A 24,308-nucleotide genomic window follows, 5' to 3' on the forward strand; every position below is an offset into this window, starting at 1 on the left:
AAGGTAGTTGCTTTTGGGTGTGATGAAGAAATACTAAATGAGAACATAAATAGAGTACCAAAATTCAATATTTTTAAGAGTAAACAAAGTTTACCATTTTCTTATATTTATAAGCTAGTGCAAATGTTTTACTACTTGTTAGGTTTTTTTTATTTATAAATTAACAATATTAAATAAAGAATAGAAATGAATGCTCTAATATAAGGTAGCTAATATTTTTAGCTTTTCATAAAAAAAATAGGGATAATTATGCGTAAATATATAAACTTTCATAAAATTATAATTTTGGACATGAATTAAAAAATTATCTCCGAATACAAACTTTCAATTGAATTAAAAAAATTTATCTCCAAATTAATATCATCATGGGTAGTTGAAGTGACAAATTAATGTCATCATGATTAGTCGAATTGACATTCAATTCCATCATTTATTACATCGATTGTTTAAGCCATGCTGACATTTCAAGCGTATACCTCAACATTTTCTTGAGGCCAAGTGACAACCATGGAAAAATCAGAACAATGAAAAGTTTGTGTATTTGAAAACATGATATTTAGTTCATGTACAAAGATAAGATTGAATAAAAGTTTGTGTATGTAACACAAGTACCTTCCAACTAGAGTAAACCCCCGCATTCATTTATCCCTGCAGAAAGTTAGGAGGTGTTAATTACTTTGAGTATCAAAATCACCAAGAACTCAAGTTCTAGAAATGCAAGAATAAACCACCATAAAAGTTCACTTGCAGAATATATTGAATGAAAGTTAAATGAACCAATTTGAACTGGATCAATAGTACTAATTTTTTTTTAAAAGACAGTTATATCCTATACGGTTTTTTTTTTTTTTTTGTGAGCGAAACTCAAATAAAATGACTATACAAGGTATAACTCTATATAACTATTTTACCTTCTTAAAAAAAGAACTCGGTATTACCAGAATGTATTTCTAGACTTATGACTTAAAATGAATGTCGCTATGTTCCATTGCATTAACATCTGAACATATCAATTTTTTTTTAATATTATCACAATGCCATTATCGATCCGTCCAAATTTATTAAAATACATATTTTTTACACTATCACATTATGGACACACGAATAAATAGGTGAAAAAATATGAAAACATCCGATGTGAATCCAGCACATATATCGTCATATCATCCCAAGTTTACGTCAAATGCCGCATTTCCTGTGTCAGAGGCCCCAACAGCCAGTCAGCCACAAAGCCCCAAACAACTTTTAATTGAATAAAACTTTTGAAACTAAAATTAAAAGTGGGCCGATAGCAAAATCAAACCAAGGCGAGCCTTTCCCCTCTTAAGTGTTCTCGCGTTGCTCAAGTTAAGGCTTCGTGTGATGCTGCTTTTGATGTCCAAGCTGGCATGGGTTTTGGAGTGATTCTCTCTGATCTGATTGGCACTCAGGTGGGCTGCTGCTTCGGTTTTGTTCCGGGTGTTTTCTCTGCGGTTGAGGGAGAAGCGAAGGCTGTCCTTGAGGGCCTTAAGTTTTGCATGGAGCGCGAAAAGTCGGATGTGATTGTGGAAACTGACAGCCAACTTCTCTACTGGATGCTTATCAACCGGAACACTGACCTCTCTTATGTCGGCGACACCCTTTCTTCGATCTTCCACGCAGCATCTGGGATGCGAATTTGTGAGTTCAGTTGGACCCCAAGAGAAGGCAACGCAATGGCGGATAGTTTAGCAAAATTTGCCCTTTCTTGTCGTTCTTGTTTTACTGTTTCTGATGTTCTCCCTCACGCTGTTAACATTTTATTTCCTTCTTAATGAAAGTTCAATTTTTCTCAAAAAAAAAAAAAAAAAGGTAAAATTTGTCGGTCAATATAACTAGGGGGTAATAAAATTACACACATGGCCTAGTCCAAAATTCAGTGTATGAGCAGGTCCCTGCGCATAGTAAATATGCTGTTACAGGATGCTTAAACACAAGAGAAGATAAGGAATGATCACTTTTGCAGTGAATTAAATAACCCACTTTACTTTATGCACAATAAAATCCGTGAAATATAGAATGTCACACGAATTTATTCAAGTGGATTACTGCATTAGGTAAACCCAGAAACATAAATATTGAGGCAGCAAATGCATGTAGGGTAGTTAGTAGAAAAGCTAAAATTAAATTCGTGTCTTGATAAGACGGAATCATGGATGGTCCTTTGGTGGTCCTAGTGGACCCAAGTGTCAAAAATATTACTCCATCTTTCAAAAGCAGACAAAATCAACATAGAGTAGTTTAGTTTTATTTTATCTCACCTTCATAATCAGATGTACATTTTATCCATTTGTTACATAATAGCCTGCTTGGGGTTGAAATATATGCTCTAGGATCACCCGGACAGTATTCACTACGTCCTCTTCTTTGCACGACGTCACAAATTTCACTACACACAAATTTATGCAGGCCAAAGATTTGATTTTATTCACATAATGGTCAGTACAAAATGATGGAGGCATTGCCTCTTCTGATTATTGGACTCATAACTCTATAATATGCATAACATAAAGGAAGAAGCACCCATAAATTGACTAGACATTGTATTTTTTGTATTTGCCGAACCCCACACCAAGAAAAGAAAGCAATGATATATGATAAAATTAGGATTTCAAATCAACATCTATAGATCCGGGCTTATCTAGATTAACAACTAATGATTAAACTATATGATGAACAGAAAGCCTTCATGTATAAGAGTGGGGTAGAGGAACTTTTACATGGTGGTCAATCATATACGAGCAGGAAGTACATATAATGACAGTTAGGCAGAGTTCTCCCTACGTCTCTGTTTATCTTATCTAGGGCGCACGGCAATTGTTAGGTAGGCTACACTTATAAATGCTATATCCAAATGCGCGAAAATAAATCCGAAAGCTCAAGCTTGACCACAAGTAAATCAAGACAGCCATAACCTAGCTGTTCTTAAATGCAGATAAGGAAACAAAATAATGATGACTACTGATAAAAATAAGCAACAAATACACAAATTTATAAGCATCAATGTATGATTACTTGCTGATTATGCATATATTTGTTATCTAGACTGAAATTTTCGTAAGCAGATGAAACGATGTTTCAATTAAGAGTAAAGGGAATAAGTTATAATTTGTCTTGGCTAGAGAGTTGGTTGAGTCAAAAGACCACTTTGAGTATTTTTCTAAATATATACACACACAGACACACGCTTCCAAGAGGAATAGTTTACATTTTGAGCTGTTAATGGTAGCTCAAGCTCTAAGAAGACAGGCTCTCTAAGTTGGATTCTTGTGTGAAACTTTGACCAAGAGAGTGGTTAGAAGTTTAAGCAGACTTTGAGAAAAGATAAGCACATATATAAATGATTGCATGATTAATGTGAGGAAAGGAAGATTCCAAATTATGGTGATGGATGGTCGGTAGAAGAAGGCACTCTACCAACCATATAGACGTCAATGAGTAATCAATTCATTCAATTGGTGACTAATCAAACTTTAAGATGATTTCTGTGCATAATTAAGACTTTGATTTTCATTACCACAATCCCTCTCAAGCAATGTGAAATGACACTATTGTCTTCACAAGTATGGAAATATGTTCTCGTTCAATTAATTTGATTGTCTCAATAAATGCCAGACTGTTACACAAACCAAACTTCATGTCTCAACTTCAAATGAAAATAAAATAAAAGATTTCGAAAGAAGTTCCACAAGATTGTGTTTGCCAATAATCAAATGTGATCTATAATGTTCAAATCCTTGCGCATGAGCATGAACAAACTTAAAACACTGTAAAGTTGCTCCATTTCTCTAATAAAATATCCTCCTCGGTCATGAAATTTTTATATTTATAGATAATAATGAAAACACTTGACCTATCAAAGCCAGTTATAATTTTTAATTCTTCCCAGCTGTAGAGATGAAAAACAACGATATTGAGAGAAAAAAAATTCTAAAATTGATGGAGGCTGAACAATGTAAACAGTTGAAAAAATTGTGTTGGGGTTGGACTACTGTTTTGAGAGAAAATAAAGAAAAAATAAACTATATCTGATCCTCATTTTCAAAGAAGACATTTTCTAGTGAACATGTCATGTTATTTAGGATTTTTATGCAGTCGGTGACATCATAATCAAACTCATAAGTTAAAATATTTTATCATACACTAATCCACTGATAGAAATCTATATTTCATATTGAGGCAGTAAGTGGAAAATGTAACATATCAACACAAAAATATTTTTTCAAATTAGGACCTGATGCTTTCGACAGACTTTGGATATAGACTTTTTCTTTAAGAAGTGTTTACTTTTGAGGATTAGTCTTGATAGACAAAAATAATAAAATTAATCCCTTGTTTACTTTGATGGATTAAAACTACAGGATATCACAAGGCTCTTGATTATTTTTATCATTTAAGCTAGTTTTGCTTAATTCACATCTCACTGAAAAGATGAGATTGAAGAAATCCTACTTTTGAGGATAAAAATACTCAATCATGCATCTTATTAATCCATACAAAGTAAACGCCCCCTTAATGTAGAATTGAGTAAACAATAGTTTTACATTGAATATGTTAAGAATATTAATTTACTTCAGTTTCGAAGGAAAAGGTCTGAGAAGTTGAAGCTGATCCTGGATTTCAAAATTCATGGTTGCTAGTATATGACCAATGTATATGTAAAATAAGCTACCCTCCATGATTAGCCATTCTAGTAGCAGTTAAATACCTCTATCAGTACTTTTAACTGCATGATACGATACAAAGTCTTGCTCTAGTGCAGTTCATTATAACATGTATTTAGGATATGTCTACGTATCCACCAATAACTAACACAGAAAAATTATCCTGCTTTGAGCTATAAGTGTTCTAGATGTAGACTTAGGCAATTTGCAAAACCATCTAAATGTAAAATTCTAGATCATTTGAAGTGAAGGATTTTCTTTAACATACATTCAACATCAATATCATCTTGCACTACAGACTAACAGAGGAAAATAGACTGAACTAGGATGCACTGTATCCTCAATAGTCATGGCCATACAGACATACACTAATAATGGCATCCCAGAGTTTAATAAATTGATTTTTCCAATGTTTAGAACTTCATTTAAAACCTAATGTTGCTTTCAGATTAGCAGATAATAGTGATTGGTGCATGTGCTAAGGTTAATGATAGTGCCTCAAGGAATAGATAGATTTTAGTAATTGATGAACTCTTACCCCAAGGAAGAACAGGAAACTCCCACTTTTGTGGAGGTACTGTAATGATGTAACCAACGACCTGTGAAGGGTGGAAAACTCCTTTCAAAATTAAGAGATGCAAATGGACAATAAGTCTCGTTGCAGATGAAATTGAGCACATACCACCACTGATGCAGCCAGAGCCTCAGGAGAGCTGTAAAGGACTGATGTCTCTTCATTTTCATAAAGCAGATCCATAACATCCATACAAGCTTCAAACTTCACATGCTCCCCAACTTGGGCAACTGCCCTAAGTTAACCAAAAAATAAAAATTCCCCAATTAGAATTTACACATTAGTTTAGAAAGCAGTTTCAAACTGAAGGGGCAGAAAGAACTCCTTGTTGGTCACAAAGCTTACTTGAATTGAACAAGAAGCTCTTCAACTGAAGCAAAAGCAATTTTTGACGTGCCAATCCCAAATTGCAGAACCTTAAAGAAACTCGATTACTTTACCGAACAGGAAAGTGATCCAGAGAACAAAAACAAGTCAAATAGTATCAGAAAGGAATAGCACATCAAACAATACCTGCATTAGCACTATCTCCTGCAGATTTCTTGTTAGCCATCATGCTTCATAGAAAATGGAGAAGGATCTTATAAGCATTAATGAAACAATGATCTTACAGCTTCCAAAATATCCCCCATGGTGAAATGTTGCTCCTTGATAAACTTGTCTCCCAAGGATTTGAAATTTTTAACAGACAGAGGAGGTGAATCATGTATCTGAAAATAATCAAGTTAACACACAAGAAAGATGGATATAGTATCAGGACTAATAGATAATATACGTACTTTGCTTGATATCCATAATGAAACAAGAGCAAATAGCTGCAAGTTACATTCTCCAATCGGATGCAGAAGCCAGTTTTTCATCACCTTGCTGTCTTCGAGTCTTTGAATGGTTTGCCATAAATAAAAAGAAGTTATCAATAAAAGCACCAAGTGCAGTATCCAGTATCAGATAATTGAATTCTGGTAGGTTCAAATAGTCTCTAGATTTGTATTTTGGTTGTGAGTAAGCTTACAGTTTACTTTAGCATAAGCTCTCCTCAGATTAATTGGAGTGATCAGCACAAGAGATAATCAAAACTTCTAAAATCTAACACCAGTAGCCAATAAAAACAAATCAACCAGATTAAACCTCCTAGACCTCATCACCAACTAGTATAGCCGATGAACAAATGTTAAGCTGGTTAGCCGAAACAAAAAGAAAAGAAAAGGCACGGCATCAGTCAAGATATGAATCAGGTCGTGTCTGAACAAAACATAGAAACTTCAAGAGCCATATAAACAGAATAACATAACAATGTGAACCAGGTCACGTTTAGCTACAGTTTTAGCAATCTTCCACGACAATAAAGTCTTCCATATCATGAACAATAAAGAAACAGATAGATGCATATAACTTACCCGGAGAGAGCAGGGTAAAAGCGGTCGGCGAAGAGCGATAGCGCTGAGTACTTGACAATTGGCGAAACTTCCAGAAACTATTTCCAAATATATTACAGAGAATTACGGAGGAAAAATTCAAAATATATTAGCAGAGGATAGATAGCAGACCTGAGCCGATCGAATGAGGAACTCGATCAGCCGAGATCGCAGGCATGGGCAACGAAGTTTCTTCATGGCGCCGCTGCTCTGCCTGAGAGAATGTGGCCAGAGCGCGTTGTTCAAATGCTTTTTGTTGGAGGGAATTACCAAATTAGCAAATTATTCTATAATGATTTTATTTTTTGATAATGAATAAGAACAATTAAATATCGTGCAATGGTGGATTCGAACTAGAATATCAGATCTTGAAAATTAATCATATACCGCTAAGCCAACACATGCACGTAAATTTTCATTCTATTTCATATGGTTCATATTTTAATGAGTGGATTTTTAAAATGGCCACTTTCATATTGTAAAATTAAAAATTGTCCACTAAGATAAAAATATTAAAAAATGACCACTCTTACCAAAATACCCTTCCACATTAAAAATTTAAAAAATGTCCACTTTACATCACCCCTTTAAAAAATCCCGCAATTCACAACCAATGTGAATTCACAACCAAAAAATTTTGGTTGTGAATTCACAATTCACAACCAGAATTTTTTGTTTGTGAATTCACAACCAGTCGAATTCACAATCAAAATTTAATTCACACCCAGAATTTTTTAGTTGTGAATTCACAACTAGTCGAATTCACAACAAAAATTTAATTCACAATCAGAATTTTTTGGTTGTGAATTAACAACCAGTCGAATTCACAATTAAAATTTAATTCACAACCATAATTTATTTTGGTTGTGAATTCAAGTAGTTGTAATTTTGGGGTTTTTAAAGTTTGAATTCACAATTAAAATTAGAATTTATTTTGGTTGTGAATTTATAAATTTGGTTGTAAATTCAAAAATATTAAGTTGTGAATTTGGGGTTTTTAAAGTTTGAATTCACAACTAAAACTAAAATTTATTTTGATTGTGAATTCGAGTTTTAGTTGTGAATTCATAGATGTGGTTGTGAATTCAAAAACATTAAGTTGTGAATTCATAGACGTGGTCGTGAATTCAAGAAAATTAAGTTGCGAATTTATAAATTATGTTGTGAATTTAAGAACAATAAAAAAAATACAAGAAATTTAGTATGTTTCTCATAAAAAATTCAACCAATGAGCATAAGAGAGAGAGATCTAAGCTACATAAATTCTACATATCTCTAAAGGACATTCCCCAAAATTGGCAGAAAATGACAACAGCAGCTCCACGATTGTGAAATGCACGCCTCCCCCATAAACTCATTATTGCAGCAAGGAATCAAGGAAAAATGCATCAAGGAAAAGTTACACAAGGAAAAAGGCACCAGTGAATTGTGCGCCTCTTCTCTCTTCCCATAACCGCTTCCCAAGCACTCCAATCCCTAAATTTATCCCCAAATTCCTTCTTTCTCTGCAACTTCGCATCTACTTCGACGATTTCATCCCATCCCTCCCCCATGACGACCTACTCAACGCCGCTCAGATTTATTTCGTCCTCCCTACCGCCAAGCTTTAGTATCGCCTCGCCGCCTTTGACATGGCGGCGTTGGCCATCGAGGCCATCCTGGCGCTCGACCAAATCGGCCGCCGAAAAAGAAAGCTCAGATCTACCCTACTTGGACGGCGATGGAGGATCCGCAGTCGAATCACACCGTTAATCACGGCTGAGCTCGAACGCGGCCACTGTGAAGTAGGGAACGAACTCCGCCTGATGAGGAGGTTTTGACGGAGAAGAAGGTGAAATTGTTGGGAGAGAGAGAGAGAGGAGATTTCAGGAGGCGGCGGCAACTTCGCCGGAGAAGCTGCCTCGCCAGGAATTTCAGGCGGCGGCGGTAGAGGCGACGACGACGGAGGCGGAGGCGGTGACCGGCGACTGTCGAGAGAGAGATGAAATGCAACTGTGGATTGGGAGATGAAAGGAGAGAGAGTAGAGAGAGAGAAGAGAGTGTATTTTTGACCGGCCATTTTTTAATATTTTAAAGGGAGGGGTATTTTTGTCTTTTTGTCTCAAAACTGGCCACTTTTTATTGTTTTTATTTGATAGGCTAGATTTTAATTTTACAATATGAAAGTGGATAGTTTTATATATTAGCTCTATTTTAATTGTGTTAATTAACTTTAAATTCATACACTATCAGCGAATTATAGTGTTATTCATATTACTCCATAAAATTAGTGAATAAATATACAAAATTTTAATACTTTTAAAACTTTTCCTAAAATTAAGACGCGTAACGGCGTAAGGAAAGGTTTTATTGGTTGTACCACAAGGACCATGCATCATAAAATTTTGCACCGTTTTGTAATAATCGCCATTATATTATGGATTAATTTTTTTTTGCCGAGATAATGCTATGAATGTGTTTGACTGTCGAATGTTTATCTTTTTTTTTCTTCTCAACAAAAATAGCAAGATGTGAGCATGAAGTAGTCTACCCTTTAGAAATTCGACTGTATACAACTAAACAATAGATTTAAAATTGGTAAGTCACATAATTATGCAATCTTATTTATGATATTAATTGGAAAGAAGTACTATTGAAATTTATATGCTCTGACAGTGTCAAATGTTTTATTTTTTCTAAAATTCTTTATCATATGATCCAATTTAATCTTGAACACTCTAACAATGATATTCAGACGATTTTTAGGTTTCAAACCTCTTTTCTCCACATACCTAACAATCTTTTGTCATTTTGGATTCCAAGTGAATGTGATGAACAAATATGGATATCTAGCCCACTAACAAATGACCATTCCATCTTGATAATTTTGAATCATATATTGAACACCTCCAATAAATGATGATGGAAAAATAACACGTTTTTCATGCATAGTTGGGTCATTCTCTCCTCTTATCAATCCATCGTTGAGGCCAGTGGCGGATTTAGGAACCCCCCTCCAAATTTTGATTTTTTAAAATTTTAATATATATAAATAAAATAATAAAATAGAACATGTCTGAAAATGAACACACAATGCAGACAGACCTAACCCATTCCAAACCTTAAACTTTAAACCCTTGCGTCGCTTCTTGCGCGCCACTCGCCTTCCGCCCGCTTCAACATGTCGGAGGTATTATTTTAACTTTTAAATATTTGATTAATTTCATTTATTGTAATTTTTCATTTCTCAGTAACTTTTAAATATTTCAGGTTGTTGATCTAACAAACAAGAGCTAAACACTCGATTTTTCGAAGTTAGCACTAATTTGCTTAGATGCATGGCATGTCTTGATCCGAGAAATAATTTCTCTCAATTCGACATTGATTAACTCATACATTTGACTACTTTGTATCCCAAAGACTTTGGGCCAGATGATTGTTTATTATTTCCACAATAACTTTGTGGTTTCATTATTAATGTGCATTTTTTAACAAGTGATTGTCTATGTCTTCTACAACAACTCTGTAATTTTATAGCATTTGTTAGGTATGATTCTCGATTTTCAACAATTAGCAATTTGGGAAGTGTTTCTTAGGAAATGGTTAAAAGCGGTAATCATTTAGTTTTTCAATTGCTTTTTCGAATGATTGACTTGACATTAGTTTTACTCGTAGCTACTACTTCTGTTGAGAGAGCATTTTCTACAATGAAGATTGTTAAGATCGATTTGCGGAATCGTATGAAAGATGAGTGGATGAATGACAGTTTGGTCGTGTACATTGAGAAGGAAATTTTCTCTACAATTGACCACGAGAAGGTTTTGCAACGTTTCCAGTCAATGAGTACTCGTCGAAATCAATTGTCATTGCTTTCTCAAACATAAACGACTAATTCATAGATTATTTATAATGTAATAGACATTTAATGAATGAAAATATTACAGTTTTTATTATTATGGTTGAACTAAATTATTTATTTATTATTATATATTGTGTCCAAAAAAAAATTGGGGAACAGGTTCACCCCTCCCCCCCACACCCGATCAAAATTCATGTATCCTCCCCTAGTTGAGGCCCTTATACATTTCAGCACATAGTTTCTTTCTATTTTTGCATACATATGATACTCTAGTTGATTCAACCATTGTATAAACATCAATAATAAATTGTTGAAATAACCTCTTGGTTGACATAATCACTGGTAGCTCGGTTTGTCTTTCATGCAATTAGAAAGGGAAAAACTCTTTAAAATTGACTTTTTTCCGTTTATCTTCGTTCGATACAATATTTGAATTATAAAAATAGTGGTAATCATCCTCGCCATATGAAAACAACAATGAATATTGTAAACCAAGATAACATGCATGCAACTCACTTATGCGCTAGCTTCAGTTGTCCAATTTGTGTTTGGACAATTATATCTCTATGTTGTAGTGATTCGTCAAAATAACCTACAATCAAAGCAACAACCTCATAAACTGAAGGTAGAATGTATCTTCTTGGATCATTTCTAGGGCTGGGAATTGGGTCGGGTTCGGGTACCCTACCCGAATAAATCGGGTACCCGAACCCGAAAACTGACCGAAACACATACCCGATCCCGAACCCGATTCTGAAATCGGGTACCCTAATACCCGATTCGGGTACCAGAATCGGGTATTCGGGTACCCGAAATTACCCGACCAAAGAGATTGAAGAGCTCCATAGAGATTCATTCAGATTCATTCACATACCCGATTCTTAAAAAAGTCCGATTGAAGATCTCCATAGAGATTCAAAAGCAATAATTAATTCAAGCTCATGAGCAGAAATACAGAACACACAATTTAATTTGTGAAGTGGCCGGAGACGGCGCTGCTGCTGCGGGGTCGGAGCTGCGACGTGAGCGAGGCTGCTGGCGCCGGCGCCGGCGCGGCTGCTCTCTTGAACGAAGCCTGGCAGGAAAGCAGGGAGGAGTGGAAACGATGCAACAGGTTGACGGCGTAGCTTCCGGCGACGGGACGACAAGCTGGCGGCGCGACTTCCAACGATGCCATGGTGGGAGGGATTTGGGTCGACGAGTTTAGTGGGTGTGGTGGGTACAGAGACACAAAGAACTAAGCAGACAGAGACATGGAGTAGGGCTGGGCTTAAAGCCTTAAATGCATTCAATTCAAAATTAATTTCAGGGAGTATGGGCTGGGCTGTAATTCAGGGAGTATGCCTTTAATTAAATAATCTAAAATATATTTAATTAAAAATTCGGGTATTTCGGGTATACCCGATACCCGATCGGGTATACCCGATACCCGATTTTTTTATACCCTAAATACCCGACCCCGACCCCTAATTTTTCGGGTATAGGGTACCCGATACCCGATTTTTTCGGGTCGGGTATCGGGTACCCGATTACCCGATCCCGAAATTCCCACCCCTAATCATTTCCTCTTTTGCTTGTAAGAACTTTAGATGTCTGAGAGTCCTCAAACTTCTTCTTTATCATTCTAAAAGACTTCACCAATACATTACTGTCATTTAACGCTTGTTTAAGTTCAACCACAATATTCTCAACGTGGAATTTATTGATATCACTATTTTGCTTGTAAAGGCCATAATTTACTAATATGAAATAATTTCTACTTAAGCAACTACTTTGAGTAAAGGCCACTAACTTCACTGGCGTAGTCTATTTGCAACTTCATTTTGGGTAGGGTAAATGTCACTTTATGTCCCATCATTTGGCCGAATTATCGATTATGTCCCAACCTTTCGATAATATCTAATTGGTACCCAACCTATCAATATTTTTTGAATTGTGTCCCGTAAAAAATTTTCGGCGCCTAAGAGTTGACGTGGAACGCCGGAAATTTATTACGTGGAATTCTGAATCCACATGGAATTGTCAGCATTATAATTCTTTTTTAAAAAATCATAATTCTTATGTGGCACTCTAAACGACACAACATTGAGGGTTTGAAGAAAAATCTCAAATCATAGTCAAAATCAGCCACGAACGCGGTGCTTGCCTCCATTCTCAAACTTCAATTCTTCTGTCTCCTTTCAGAGAACTAACCACCGATGAAATCCATGGCATCGTCAATGATTTTAGGGTGGTTGCTCGCAACGCTGTCGAAGCCGAATTTGATGGCGTCGAGACTCCGACGATCTGCACCACCAGAGTCAGCTTCACGGAGTAGGCACCTAATCTTCCGTAAACACCGGCAGGAAAATGCCAGATTTGGTGAGAGAAGAGGAAGAACCATGAGAGGTCGAGGAACAAGGTTCAGAAGAGGAGGAAGGCGTATGTACGGGCGAGGCTCTAATTGTTGTTCTCCACCGCCATCAGACCGAAAAGCGAAAGCCCTAAATGGAGGATCAGGACGCCATTGTAGAGCGGGGATGAGTGTTCATGGTTATATTATAAGGGTGGAATTGCAGAGGGACTTAAATTTGTCGAATGCATTGCTAAACTTGTATGGAAAGATGAGTTCAGTTGATTATGCAGCGAGATTGTTTAGGGAAATGGAAGAGAGAGGTGTGATTTCGTGGGGTTCTATGATTGCTTGATATGCTCATCATGGAGGTTCTATGACATTGCAGCAATCACCCAAAAATCAAAAGAAAAAAAATGCAGACCATGACCGAAAAATCAGCCGACCTTATTTGCAGCAATCGCTGATTGCTTCGAATTTCGCTTCATTTAGGTTCTTCGAATTGTACTCGGGTTCTTCAAGATTTTTCGAATAGAGTGGGGTTCTTCGAATAGAGTGGAGTTCTTCAAAATTTACTAGAGAAATAATGGTGATTTCTTCATTTGCATTTTTTCTCCAGACTTGAACCAATTGGAGAAGTTGTTTGTGTTTTTTACTAGAGAAATAATGGCGTTTCAAGCTTTTTCCTTCATTTGCATTTTTTCTTTTGAATTGCCACATAGGTATTAGGTTGTTTTTTTGTAAGTTTAATAATGTTTTTTTTAGTTTAATAATGATGTCACGTCGGTTAATAATTTCATGTAATAGTTTCCGGCGATCCACGTCAGCTCTCAGGCGTCGGAAATTTTTTACGAGACACAATTAAAAAAATATTAGTAGGTTGGCTACCAATTAGACATTATCGAAAAGTTGAGACATAATCGATAATTCGACCAAACGATGAGACATAAAGTTAAATTTACCCTTTTGATTTTGGGTATCATAAATGTATAGTTGAGCATATTTTGGTTGCAACCATTTAATTTTTCAAATATTACAAATTAATAAAAAAAATTGTAAATAAATTTCTTTCAAATACTTACATAGTGACATTGCATCATTTAAAACTATTCAATTCAACTATAACTTTTTATTATTTATAACTAATTACATAAAAATAATAATCAAAATTTTTCTCAAAATTGAAACCAATAATTACTTGAAGGGTAATTTTAAACATAGCCCCCAAGTATCTGACTATAGCCCCCTATTAAAAATAATAATAAAAATAATTATGATTTTACTATTATATCCTTATAGCTTATTTAAAATTTGTAATAAATTAATAAGTTTATAAAAGTTAATTTTCAAAGAATATTCGTACAATCATAAACTTTTTATAACCCCTATTCAAATATTTCTAAATAACTTATTTTTATAGCCCCAACTAAAATTTTAAGAACATGAATGATGGAGAAGAACATAAATACTTTTACTCCAGCCGCAGGTCCGCCACCAGCCCACCGGCCGACTACTGGAATTCACTTCTCCCGGTGGAACAACGCCAACGCGCAGAAATTCATCCGGCGCGAGAGGTATCAGAAAGAGTGGTGAACGGATAAATGGTGTCGCTTTTCGACAAGCTATTGGCTGCAAAAGTTGCTCTTGTATCAACTCCGAACGCCTCAGTTACATCTCGACAAACTGGTTAAACTGCAGCACGTAGCTCAGCAAATAGTTGACGATGTTATCGACCTGAGCTCGAGTGGGGCATGCACATCTCAACGGAACATGCAGCGCCTTCCACCAATCGATAAATCTCTCGCTGGAATGCCGATCTGGACTTGGAGGGCTTGGCATGTCGACAAGCCCTGAAATGTGTTGTTGGCGATGACGAGGTAGTTGTCGCCGGACTTGACGGTGTTAGAACATGGTATCGACATTATGAAAAAAAGATTTGTATTTCTGTATTGATAGCAGAGGGAATTGTATTTCTGTATTGCTTGATATGTTTCTGTGAATTACATCTACCCTTTATAGGGCTGAAAAACAATATACAAGGAAAGTTACAAATTAGGAAACTCTTGATCTTGATTTGATTTCCAATCAATGTAAATGATTCTTTCCTTTCCAACACTCCCCCTCAAGTTGAGTGACGGGATTTCCGATGCTCAACTTGTCGAGAACTTCTGTAAAATTCTTGGTATTCACAGCCTTGGTTAAAATATCAGCGAGTTGATCTTCAGATCGGACAAATGGTAGTGCCACAATACCACTTTCAATCTTTTCTTTGATAAAGTGCCTATCAACCTCAACATGTTTCGTCCTGTCATGTTGCACTGGATTTTCGGATATACTGATGGCTGTTTTGTTGTCGCAAAACATTCGACATGTCTTGGTTGGATTGAGGCCCAATTCTGTCATTAGTCTTCTTAACCAAAGAACTTCGGTTAGACCACTTTTGATTCCTCTGAACTCTGCTTCGGCACTTGAGAGTGCCACCACCTTCTGTTTTTTACTCCTCCAAGAGACAAGATTACCTCCAATGAAGGCAAAGTATCCTGCTGTTGATTTCCTGTCAACTGGGTTTCCAGCCCAGTCAGCATCAGTGTAGGCTTGTATCTCGAGATGTCCAGTTTTCCTGAACAGTACTCCATAGTCAAAGGTTCCTTTCAAGTATCTCACAATTCTGAGCGCAGCTTCCATGTGGTCAGCTTGTGGTTGGTGCATAAACTGACTCACAACTCCAACAGCATACGCAATATTAGGCCGAGTATGGGAAAGATAGATGAGTTTCCCTACCAAGCGTTGATATTTTCCTCGATCCGCCAATTCAGCTCCCTTCACAATCTGTAGCCCATGATTGACAGCCATAGGCGTCTCAGCTGGCTTGCAATCTAGCATCCCTGCTTCTGCAAGAAGGTCAAGAGTATACTTCTTCTGACTGATAAAAATCCCTTTCTTCGATCTGAGTACTTCGATGCCGAGAAAGTACTTTAGTCTCCCAAGGTCCTTCATTTCGAACTCCTTGAAAAGATTTTCTTTCAACTTCTGAATTTCTTCTAAGTCATCCCCTGTTATGATCATGTCATCAACGTAAATGACTAAGCAAGAAATAAGATCACCTCGTTTCTTCAAGAATAAGGTGTGGTCTGAATTGCTTTGCTGGTACCCGAACTTCTTCATAGCTGTGGTGAATCTCCCAAACCAAGCTCTGGGAGACTGTTTGAGCCCATATAAAGTCTTTTTCAATCTGCATACCTCCCCTTCTTCGAACTCATCTGAAAAACCTTGGGGTGCTTCCATGTATACCTCCCGTTCCTCTTCAAGCTCACCATGAAGAAAGGCATTTGTAACATCAAACTGATGAAGATCCCAATCTTTGTTTGCAGCAATGGAGAGGAGCACCCTGACAGTGTTCATTTTTGCTACAGGCGAGAAAGTTTCTGCATAGTCGATCCCATATGTTTGTGTGTAGCCTTTTGCAACCAGCCGAGCTTTGTATCGCTCAATAGATCCATCTGGTTTTCGTTTGATTGTGAAAACCCATCTGCATCCCACAGTTTTCTTCCCTTTCGGCAACCGACACTTCTCCCATGTGTGATTCCGGTTTAGGGCCCCTATCTATTTCTTCATAGCATTTCTCCAATGCTCGATCTTCAAGGCTTGCTCTGTTGTTTGTGGAATCTCCTCATCGTATAAGGCCGCTTCATAGGCTGTGGCATTTTTGGACAAGTTTCCCTTGGCGATATTCCCAATTGAGTATCGGGAATTCCTCTCAATTTTCTCTGGGGTATATCGTTTAGGAGGTACCCCCCGATTACTCCTAGGTGGTATCACATATCTCCCAGTATCTCCATCTACTGTATTATCCTCCTGTTCTTCTTCAATGACTTGAGAAATATTATCAGTAGAATCAGAAGCCACAATAGTAGGTTCAGAAGTTCTTACCTCAGATATCAGTGGCGGAGAAGATATAGGCTCATGCAGCGGACTAGATTGTTCTGGAGTGGATGAAACATGCTCGGTGGCAAGGCTAACTTTTTCTGTTGGGTCTGCTTCCGGGCCTGGGGTTGGTAACCAACTTAACAGGTCGATCTCACTCTCTTTCTCACTCTCCCCCTGACTGTTAAGGTGGGTACTGTAAAAATACTCAGTTTCAAGAAAGTCACAGTTCATGGTGGTTATGATTTGACGGGTTTTAGGATTGTAACATCTATACCCTTTTTGGTTAACACCATACCCGACAAACACACACTTAATGGCACAAGGAGAGAGTTTAGTCCGTTCATGTTTGGGAATATGAACGAATACGGAACTACCAAAAACTCGAGGTTGAAGAGTAAGAGCGAGAGGTATATCAGCAAGAGTGGATAATTTCTGTAAATGAGTTTGAAGCTGGAGGGTTCTGGTGGGAAGGCGATTTATAAGGTAAACAGAGGTGGCGACAGCTTCAGGCCAGAAGTGGGTGGGTACCTTAGACTCAAGCATCATAGCACGGGTCATTTCAAGGAGAATTCTATTTTTCCGTTCAGCAACACCGTTTTGTTCGGGAGTATGGGAACAAATGGTTTGATGAATTATCCCTCTTTGTTGACAGAAGTCTTGCATTGATCAATTGACAAACTCCCCCCCATTATCGGTTCTAAGGGTTTGGATATTTTTTTGAAATTGAGTTTGAATCATGTTGAAGAAATGAGTGAACTTTTCAAAAACTTGAGATTTATTTTTGAGAAAATACACCCATGTCATTCTAGTGCAATCATCAATAAAGAGCAGAAAATATCTAAAACCTTGACCCCCCACAACAGGTGAAGGACCCCAAACATCAGAATGAACAAGAGAAAATATGGAGTTTACTTGTGTGTCATTAGGCTTAAAAGATTTTCGGTGGCTTTTAGCTAAAACACAAGTCTCACAGGATAAAGTCTCATTTTTCATTAATTTAGGAAATAAGAGCTTAAGATACCCCGTGGATGGATGCCCTAATCGACGGTGCCAAAGCCAGGCTTCCCGGTCAGTAGTTCCGTGAGCCAGCATCACCTTGCCTTGTTGAGCTATCTCATCCACATAGTACAATCCATCCCGCTCAGTTCCACGCCCAATAATCTCCCCCGTCCTGATATCCTGCAAAAAACAGAAGTGGGTTGCATTATCATGGTACAATTGAGCTCTTTTGTAACATGGCTGATAGACAACAATTTGTGAGAAAGAGATGGAACATATAGACAATTTGAGAGACGAAGAGTAGGAGAAATTTCTATAGTTCCAGTCCCTTCAACACGAGTCAAATCACCACTAGCAGTTTGAACATGTGTTCGGTGGGATGTTGATGACTTAATAATATCAGTTTTATCAAAGGTCATCGTATCAGTAGCTCCACAATCAAAAATCCACCCTTCCTCTCTATCCCTATTATCACAAGAGGCTTGATATGCAGCGGAAAAATTTAGGGAATTTCTACATAATTGGGGAGATTTAGTATTATGTAGAAGATTGGGGTGTTTCTGTAATTTACGAAAATTTAGGGGGGCAGTTTGCATAAGATGGGGTAAGTTCTGCAATTTAATAAAACCTCGGGGTAGCTTTCGTATTTTATTGGAACTTAGGGGGGCAGATTTTAAAGGGTGGGGTATTTTTTGCAAATAAAGAGAAGAATGAGGGTTTAGTGTGAAAACACCAAACCCTATACCTAATTCCCTTCTCCATCCGTCTCCCCTCCCTTCTCCATCCGCCTCCCTCTCACATGTGCTCCCTCCGTTCTGCCCAGCCGCCCCCGCCTGATCTGCGGCCACCGCCGCTGCTTCCGCAGCCACCGTTGCTCCAGTAGCCACCGCTGCTCCAGTAGCCACCGCCGCTGCTCCGGTAGGCCTTTGATAGTTAGCCACGCCGTAGTAATGATTCGGCGGCGGCGGCGAAGATTGGGCGGCGGCGGCGACCGAGACGCCTGGGTTCTTTCCTCCGCCTTCTTCACTTCTATCGGCGGTGGTTCGCTGCAACCGGGCTTCCGGCCGTGGTGTATGGCGGAATGTGGTGGTAAGTCCGGTCCCGGTCTCTTCCGATGAAGAAATGTTGGTGTAGAAGCGGTTGGTTGCCGGCTGTACGATCTGTAGCCAGGCGGCCTCCCTTCTCATTTTCAAGAAGGCCGATTCGGCTGACGAAGTTGATTTATTTGAGGTGGTTGGGTTTGTGGCTTGAATCTTCCCTGACATATTGCTGCCTTGATTGTTTTTGAGGTATTTGGAACAGTGATGAATGATTTCTGAGTTCCCAGAATCATGCCTGCTCTGATACCATGTTAGAACATGGTATCGACATTATGAAAAAAAGATTTGTATTTCTGTATTGATAGCAGAGGGAATTGTATTTCTGTATTGCTTGATATGTTTCTGTGAATTACATCTACCCTTTATAGGGCTGAAAAACAATATACAAGGAAAGTTACAAATTAGGAAACTCTTGATCTTGATTTGATTTCCAATCAATGTAAATGATTCTTTCCTTTCCAACAGACGGTGTAGGAGGCGTTGGCTTGGTACAGCTGGTCGGAGCACGAGCATGTCACAGGCATCTCGGAAAGTGAGTTGAGTCGAGCGAGCTCGGATGCGTTTGCGGATAAGAAAGCGGAGATGGCGACGGGGGAGTCGTAGGGGGGCCGTGCGCGGAAGGTGAGGTAGGCTTGGTAGCTGCGGTGGAGGCTGTTGCAGGTGTAGCCAAGGACGGAGGTGGAGTTGTTGTTGGCCATGTTGTCGCAGTCTTCTAGTAGGTTGCTGATGTATGGCTGCTGCCCCGTAACCAGAGGCAAGCAGGAGATTAGGAAGATGATGAAATAAGGGTAATTCATTTTTTGGGGATAGATGAATGTGTGAGTTGGAGGAGATGAAGATGTAAAGTTTTCTTTTGTTGGTGGTGAAGATGAAAGCTTTGTGGAAGTCATTAAAGAATGATTATGGACTTTATGTTTACTAGTGATATGTCGAAGGGAAATTAAATGATCAGCTCCCATGAAAATCGTAACATTCATGATTGGAAACAAACTACTAACAACAAGAAAAGATTGTACAAGTAGGAAAGGAAATATCCACACACAATAGCAAAACAAAGAGAAGCTATTCTAAAATATAAACTACACACCGTCAACTCATCAAATCAATGGTTATATTCCAGGACTAAAAGCAAGCGGTTAGAACCATATCTTATATCCCTGCTACAACAGACGAATCACTTTTATATTTTTGATCTTATTAACTAGAAATTCAAATGAATAATACGTCTCTGATGATGGTGATGATATACTAAATTCACAAAAAATATATACTAAATTAATTGGGAAAAAAAATTTATGCATACCTCCGACATATGACTTTTTTTGTGTTCATAACTCTCATCTAAATTTTGCATCTTAAAAAGTAAAATATCTTCAAAACCCAAGATAAACAAATTGAAGGATGTTGAACTTTTTTTTTTTTTTTTTAGCCAAGAAAACTTTGTAAACAAAAATGCCCTAATCATGTCCTTAACTTGAACAACTATGGCAACTACAAGCATCTAATTTATGAATATAAAGTGACGAAACTAGATAATCAAGACAGCAATGAAGCTTTGATCATACATTGCTGAAACCTGACAAAGTCACCCAAGAAGATCAAGATATATATATATATGATATCAGATACTACTCAACATAAAATAATATTATGCAACTTATGGCTAGCAAATCCAGTACTGGAATTAAGACAGAGTAATATGATGAGTCAACATGCCAGATAGTCCCTTTGATGATGGAGCATCAAATTAAAGCTCTTTCTTTCCGCCAAACCATGAAGAAGATGAAGAGTGTGCGACCATGCTGGAGCCCTGAAAAGGGTCTTCCATGGGAGGACTGAGAACTTTGTTAAACATTATCCCAGCTTCCTCGATCAAAGCAGGGAAAGCACCAGCAAGGAGTGCTGAGCGAGAAGCAGCAGCCATTCCCCGATGCATCTGCAGAAAGCCTCCAGTGGCAGCGCTGTTTATGATGGCGTTCCAAGGATCCTCTTTCTGCCTCAAGTACACCGCTGTGCAGTCGAAGGCGGAGAAGAGCACATCCCACACTGCAAAACTACCACCAACACGAGGAGCACTCATGCGGACTGCTTCGCAACCCCCAATCAAACGCTCGCCTTTAGGCGAGTTACGTTATACATTCCTCTCAACAAATGGAAAGCTCCACCACCAATGGCACCGATCCCAAAAGATCCACCTATGTCATCAATGATACGGTCCGGGCAAGGTTCTCTAGATATTTCCGGCCGACCGGCTGCCCATCAAATAAAAAGAGAAGGTGAGTGGCGTCAAAGGATGAGAGAGCGACGGCCACTGGGGAGGGGGCAACGACGGATGCGACCAGGAAGTACGTGTTGGAAATATGGTTTTATGCCATATCTGAAAATTATTATTTAATTAAATATTTATTATTTAATTAAAATAATAATTGGATGTTAATCTACATCTCGAGTAGATCAACGTGATATACTTGAAGTCTCAAAACCGATTTCCGGTGAGTGAGATATTGTATGTCAAAGTTTGGATGTTGAAGAAGGAAAATCAGTTTCAACTTCTGCGTTCAACGATTGCGGCCACCTACCGCAACCGCCGGAGTTGACTGCCTTCCGTTCACACCGTCTATTCACACCGGCCGTTCACACTTGGTTTAACACCTATAAATATGGTTGTGTTGTGAGCTTCACAACTTACAACTCAGAACTACACAACTCACGACTCACAACTCACAACATATTCTGCATTCCACCTCATCCTAGAGGTTCTAGCTCAGTTCTTGATCCTTATTCAGTTCGCCGGAGCTCGCCGGATTGTGGTGCTACATCCGACGAGACGAAGTCGTTTTACCTTTGGGGAAGATACGCCTAAACCGAAGAGCACTACCGGGGCGATAATCTTCTTGCGGGAAGAGATTTATCTCGACTCGACTTAGTTTATACGTATAATTTATTTATACAGTATATTTCAGTTGTATACAATTATTTTGAGTTGTAATATCTCAAAATATTTATTTTGTAATATCTCGATCGTGTACCCGGTTCTAACAATCGCAAGAAGATTATCTCTCTGCCGTTGATACACGTTCGAGAAATGGCTCACACCGACGTCAATATGGACGGCTCCACCACCTCTGCAACCATCGGTTCAACCACGTCGTCAATGTTTTCCTCGTTTGCATCAATGGGGGCTTCAACGTCAACCATGGCCCCATTGCAAACATCTAGAACTTTTGGTCTTGCCGAGAAACCATCAACGTTCTCAGGTAAGAATTTCAAATATTGGCAAGAAAAGATGCTATTCTACCTCACAACCGTGGGGTTTGCCGGATTCTTGATGGAGGATAAACCTCCAACCCCGAGTGAAGGGGAGACGAGCTAAGAAATTCGTGCCGGATATTTGAACTGGTGCCACGGTGACTACTTGTGCCGTAACACCGTTCTCATGTATCTGGACGAACGGCTCTACCGTGTTTTCAAGGTTCATGAAACCGCGAAACAATTGTGGGAGGCCCTTGATCTAAAGTATCAAGTGGACAAGGCGAATACTACCAAGTATGTCGTTGCCAAATGGTTGGAATATAAAATGGTCGACTCCCGACCATTGATGGACCAAGTGGAAGAGTTCCAAAATCTTTCACATGAGGTTCAAGCCGAAGGGATGCCCTTGGCGGATGCATTGCTCGTTGCAATCATCATAGAGAAATTACCTCCTAGTTGGAGGAAATTTCAAAACCTTTTGAAGCATGAGCGCTCGGAGATGTCCGTGCCGATATTGTTATCCAAGCTTCAAATGGAGGATCACGTGAGAAGTCGTGATCAAAAGGGAAAAGCTCCAATGGAGGCAAAGGCCAATCTCACCGAGAAAGGCGGTCCCTCCAACAAACGTGGTCGACCTAACCCTAATAATAAGGGTAAAGGGAAGCAAGTTGGTAGTCAACCATCAAAGTTTGATGGTGTATGTTATAATTGTGACAAACAAGGTCACATGGCTAAGGATTGCCGCAAGCCAAAGCGGAAGAAGGCGAAGAGCAACGTGAACAACGTCGAGAAGGACTTCGACGATTGGAACCACGATGACTTTGCTGCCATGATCTCCGAGGTGAATCATGTGGACAATCCTAACGCTTGGTTCGTGGACACCGGCGATACCGTCCATATATGCATAAATCGTGAGTTGTTCCACAACTACAAGGAAGTGGAAAACAAAACGATAATGGAGGCTAGCGAGCGGACATCCCAAGTCCTTGGCATTGGAGATGTGATTCTTCAACTCACGTCGAGCGTGGAGATCACATTGAAAGACGTATTACACGTTTTCAACTCATAAGGATTTTGAATTGTTTTTCAAATCTGACTATGTTGTAATACGCAAGTGGGGAAAGTTCCTAGGGAAAGACTATGCCTCCGAAGGACTCTTCAAACTTGGAGTAAGAGCTTGTAAGCCTGCCAAGGCTAAGATCAATAAAGATGCATCAACTTCTTCTGCTTACTTGATTGAGTGTTCAGATTTATGGCATTGTAGACTTGGACATGTTAATCTAAATGCTATAAAGAGATTAGTAAAAATGAATTTACTAAAAGTTGATGAATACAACTCACAAGTAAAATGTGAAGTTTGTGTTGAAGCCAAAATGGCTAAGTTACCGTTTAAATCGGTAGAAAGGAGCACTCAACCATTGGAACTTATTCACACCGATGTTTGTGATTTAAAGTTCGTGCAACCTAGAGGTGGCAAGAAGTACTTTATCACCTTTATAGACGATTGCACAAAGTATTGTTACCTTTACTTATTGAAAAGTAAAGATGAGGCTATTGAAGCTTTTAGAAACTTCAAAAATAAAGCCGAGAATCAACTTGGATGTCGAATTAAGATGGTTCGAAGTGATAGAGGTGGAGAATATGTAGCTCCGTTTGCTGAATTATGCAACGAAAGTGGTATAATACATCAAACGACTGCACCTTATTCACCACAATCTAACGGCGTTGCTGAACGCAAGAATCGAACTCTTAAGGAGATGATGAATGCCTTGTTGATTAGTTCAGGATTACCCCAGAACATGTGGGGGGAAGCTGTCTTGACGGCCAACTATATCTTGAACAAGATTCCACTCAAAGGGAAAGATGTAACTCCCTATGAGCTATGGAAAGGAAGGAAACCTTCGTATAAATACCTCAAAGTGTGGGGGTGTTTAGCCAAGGTAGAAGTGCCTTTACCAAAGCAAGTTACAATAGGACCTAAAACGGTGGATTGTATCTTCATTGGTTATGCACTTAATAGCAGTGCCTATCGTTTTATAGTGCACAGATCGGAGATACCTGATATACATATTGGGACAACGATAGAATCAAGGAATGCTATATTCTTTGAAAATATCTATCCTAACAAGGATAAAGTTACATCGAACTCTAATGATGGAGTTGATGGTGATGCTACAGGTTCTAAACCT

The 24,308-nt window shown here is 38.5% G+C and overlaps 1 protein-coding gene and 1 pseudogene across 4 annotated transcripts; both read right to left on the bottom strand.

The window, feature by feature from the left end:
• Window positions 1–370: 370 nt before the first annotated feature.
• Window positions 371–6,963, bottom strand: LOC131002739 (cyclin-J18-like). Of its 4 annotated transcripts, XM_057929205.1 has the most exons (10): window positions 6,804–6,963; window positions 6,654–6,730; window positions 6,036–6,135; window positions 5,868–5,966; window positions 5,770–5,787; window positions 5,602–5,672; window positions 5,365–5,491; window positions 5,221–5,281; window positions 2,280–2,407; window positions 371–648 (listed from the first exon to the last, which is right to left on the bottom strand). In XM_057929205.1, exons 1-9 carry the CDS (start codon window positions 6,867–6,869, stop codon window positions 2,301–2,303), a joined length of 726 nt encoding a protein of 241 aa, XP_057785188.1. In that variant the 5' UTR covers window positions 6,870–6,963; the 3' UTR covers window positions 371–648; window positions 2,280–2,300. The 4 variants fall into 4 exon arrangements, with proteins under 4 accessions (XP_057785188.1, XP_057785190.1, XP_057785191.1 ...); XM_057929207.1 differs by lacking the exon at window positions 2,280–2,407; XM_057929208.1 differs by lacking the exons at window positions 2,280–2,407; window positions 5,770–5,787.
• A 13,575-nt stretch (window positions 6,964–20,538) lies between these two features.
• Window positions 20,539–21,616, bottom strand: LOC131002731 (mitochondrial import inner membrane translocase subunit TIM17-2-like; annotated as a pseudogene).
• Between the last annotated feature and the right edge of the window lie 2,692 nt (window positions 21,617–24,308).

Source organism: Salvia miltiorrhiza, unplaced genomic scaffold (genome assembly GCF_028751815.1).
Source record: "Salvia miltiorrhiza cultivar Shanhuang (shh) unplaced genomic scaffold, IMPLAD_Smil_shh fragScaff_scaffold_177:::fragment_3, whole genome shotgun sequence".
Lineage (NCBI taxonomy): Eukaryota > Viridiplantae > Streptophyta > Magnoliopsida > Lamiales > Lamiaceae > Salvia > Salvia miltiorrhiza.

What these genes read in the sequence shown, in the direction of transcription:
- LOC131002739 (XM_057929205.1), bottom strand. Translation starts at nt 6,869, where the DNA reads ATGAAGAAACTTCGTTGCCCATGCCTGCGATCTCGGCTGATCGAGTTC. An exon ending in CATTATGGATATCAAGCAAA is followed by an intron (nt 5,967 to 6,035) that starts GTACGTATATTA and finishes GATTATTTTCAG; the next exon opens with ATACATGATTCACCTCCTCT. An exon ending in CTCTGGCTGCATCAGTGGTG is followed by an intron (nt 5,282 to 5,364) that starts GTATGTGCTCAA and finishes CACCCTTCACAG; the next exon opens with GTCGTTGGTTACATCATTAC.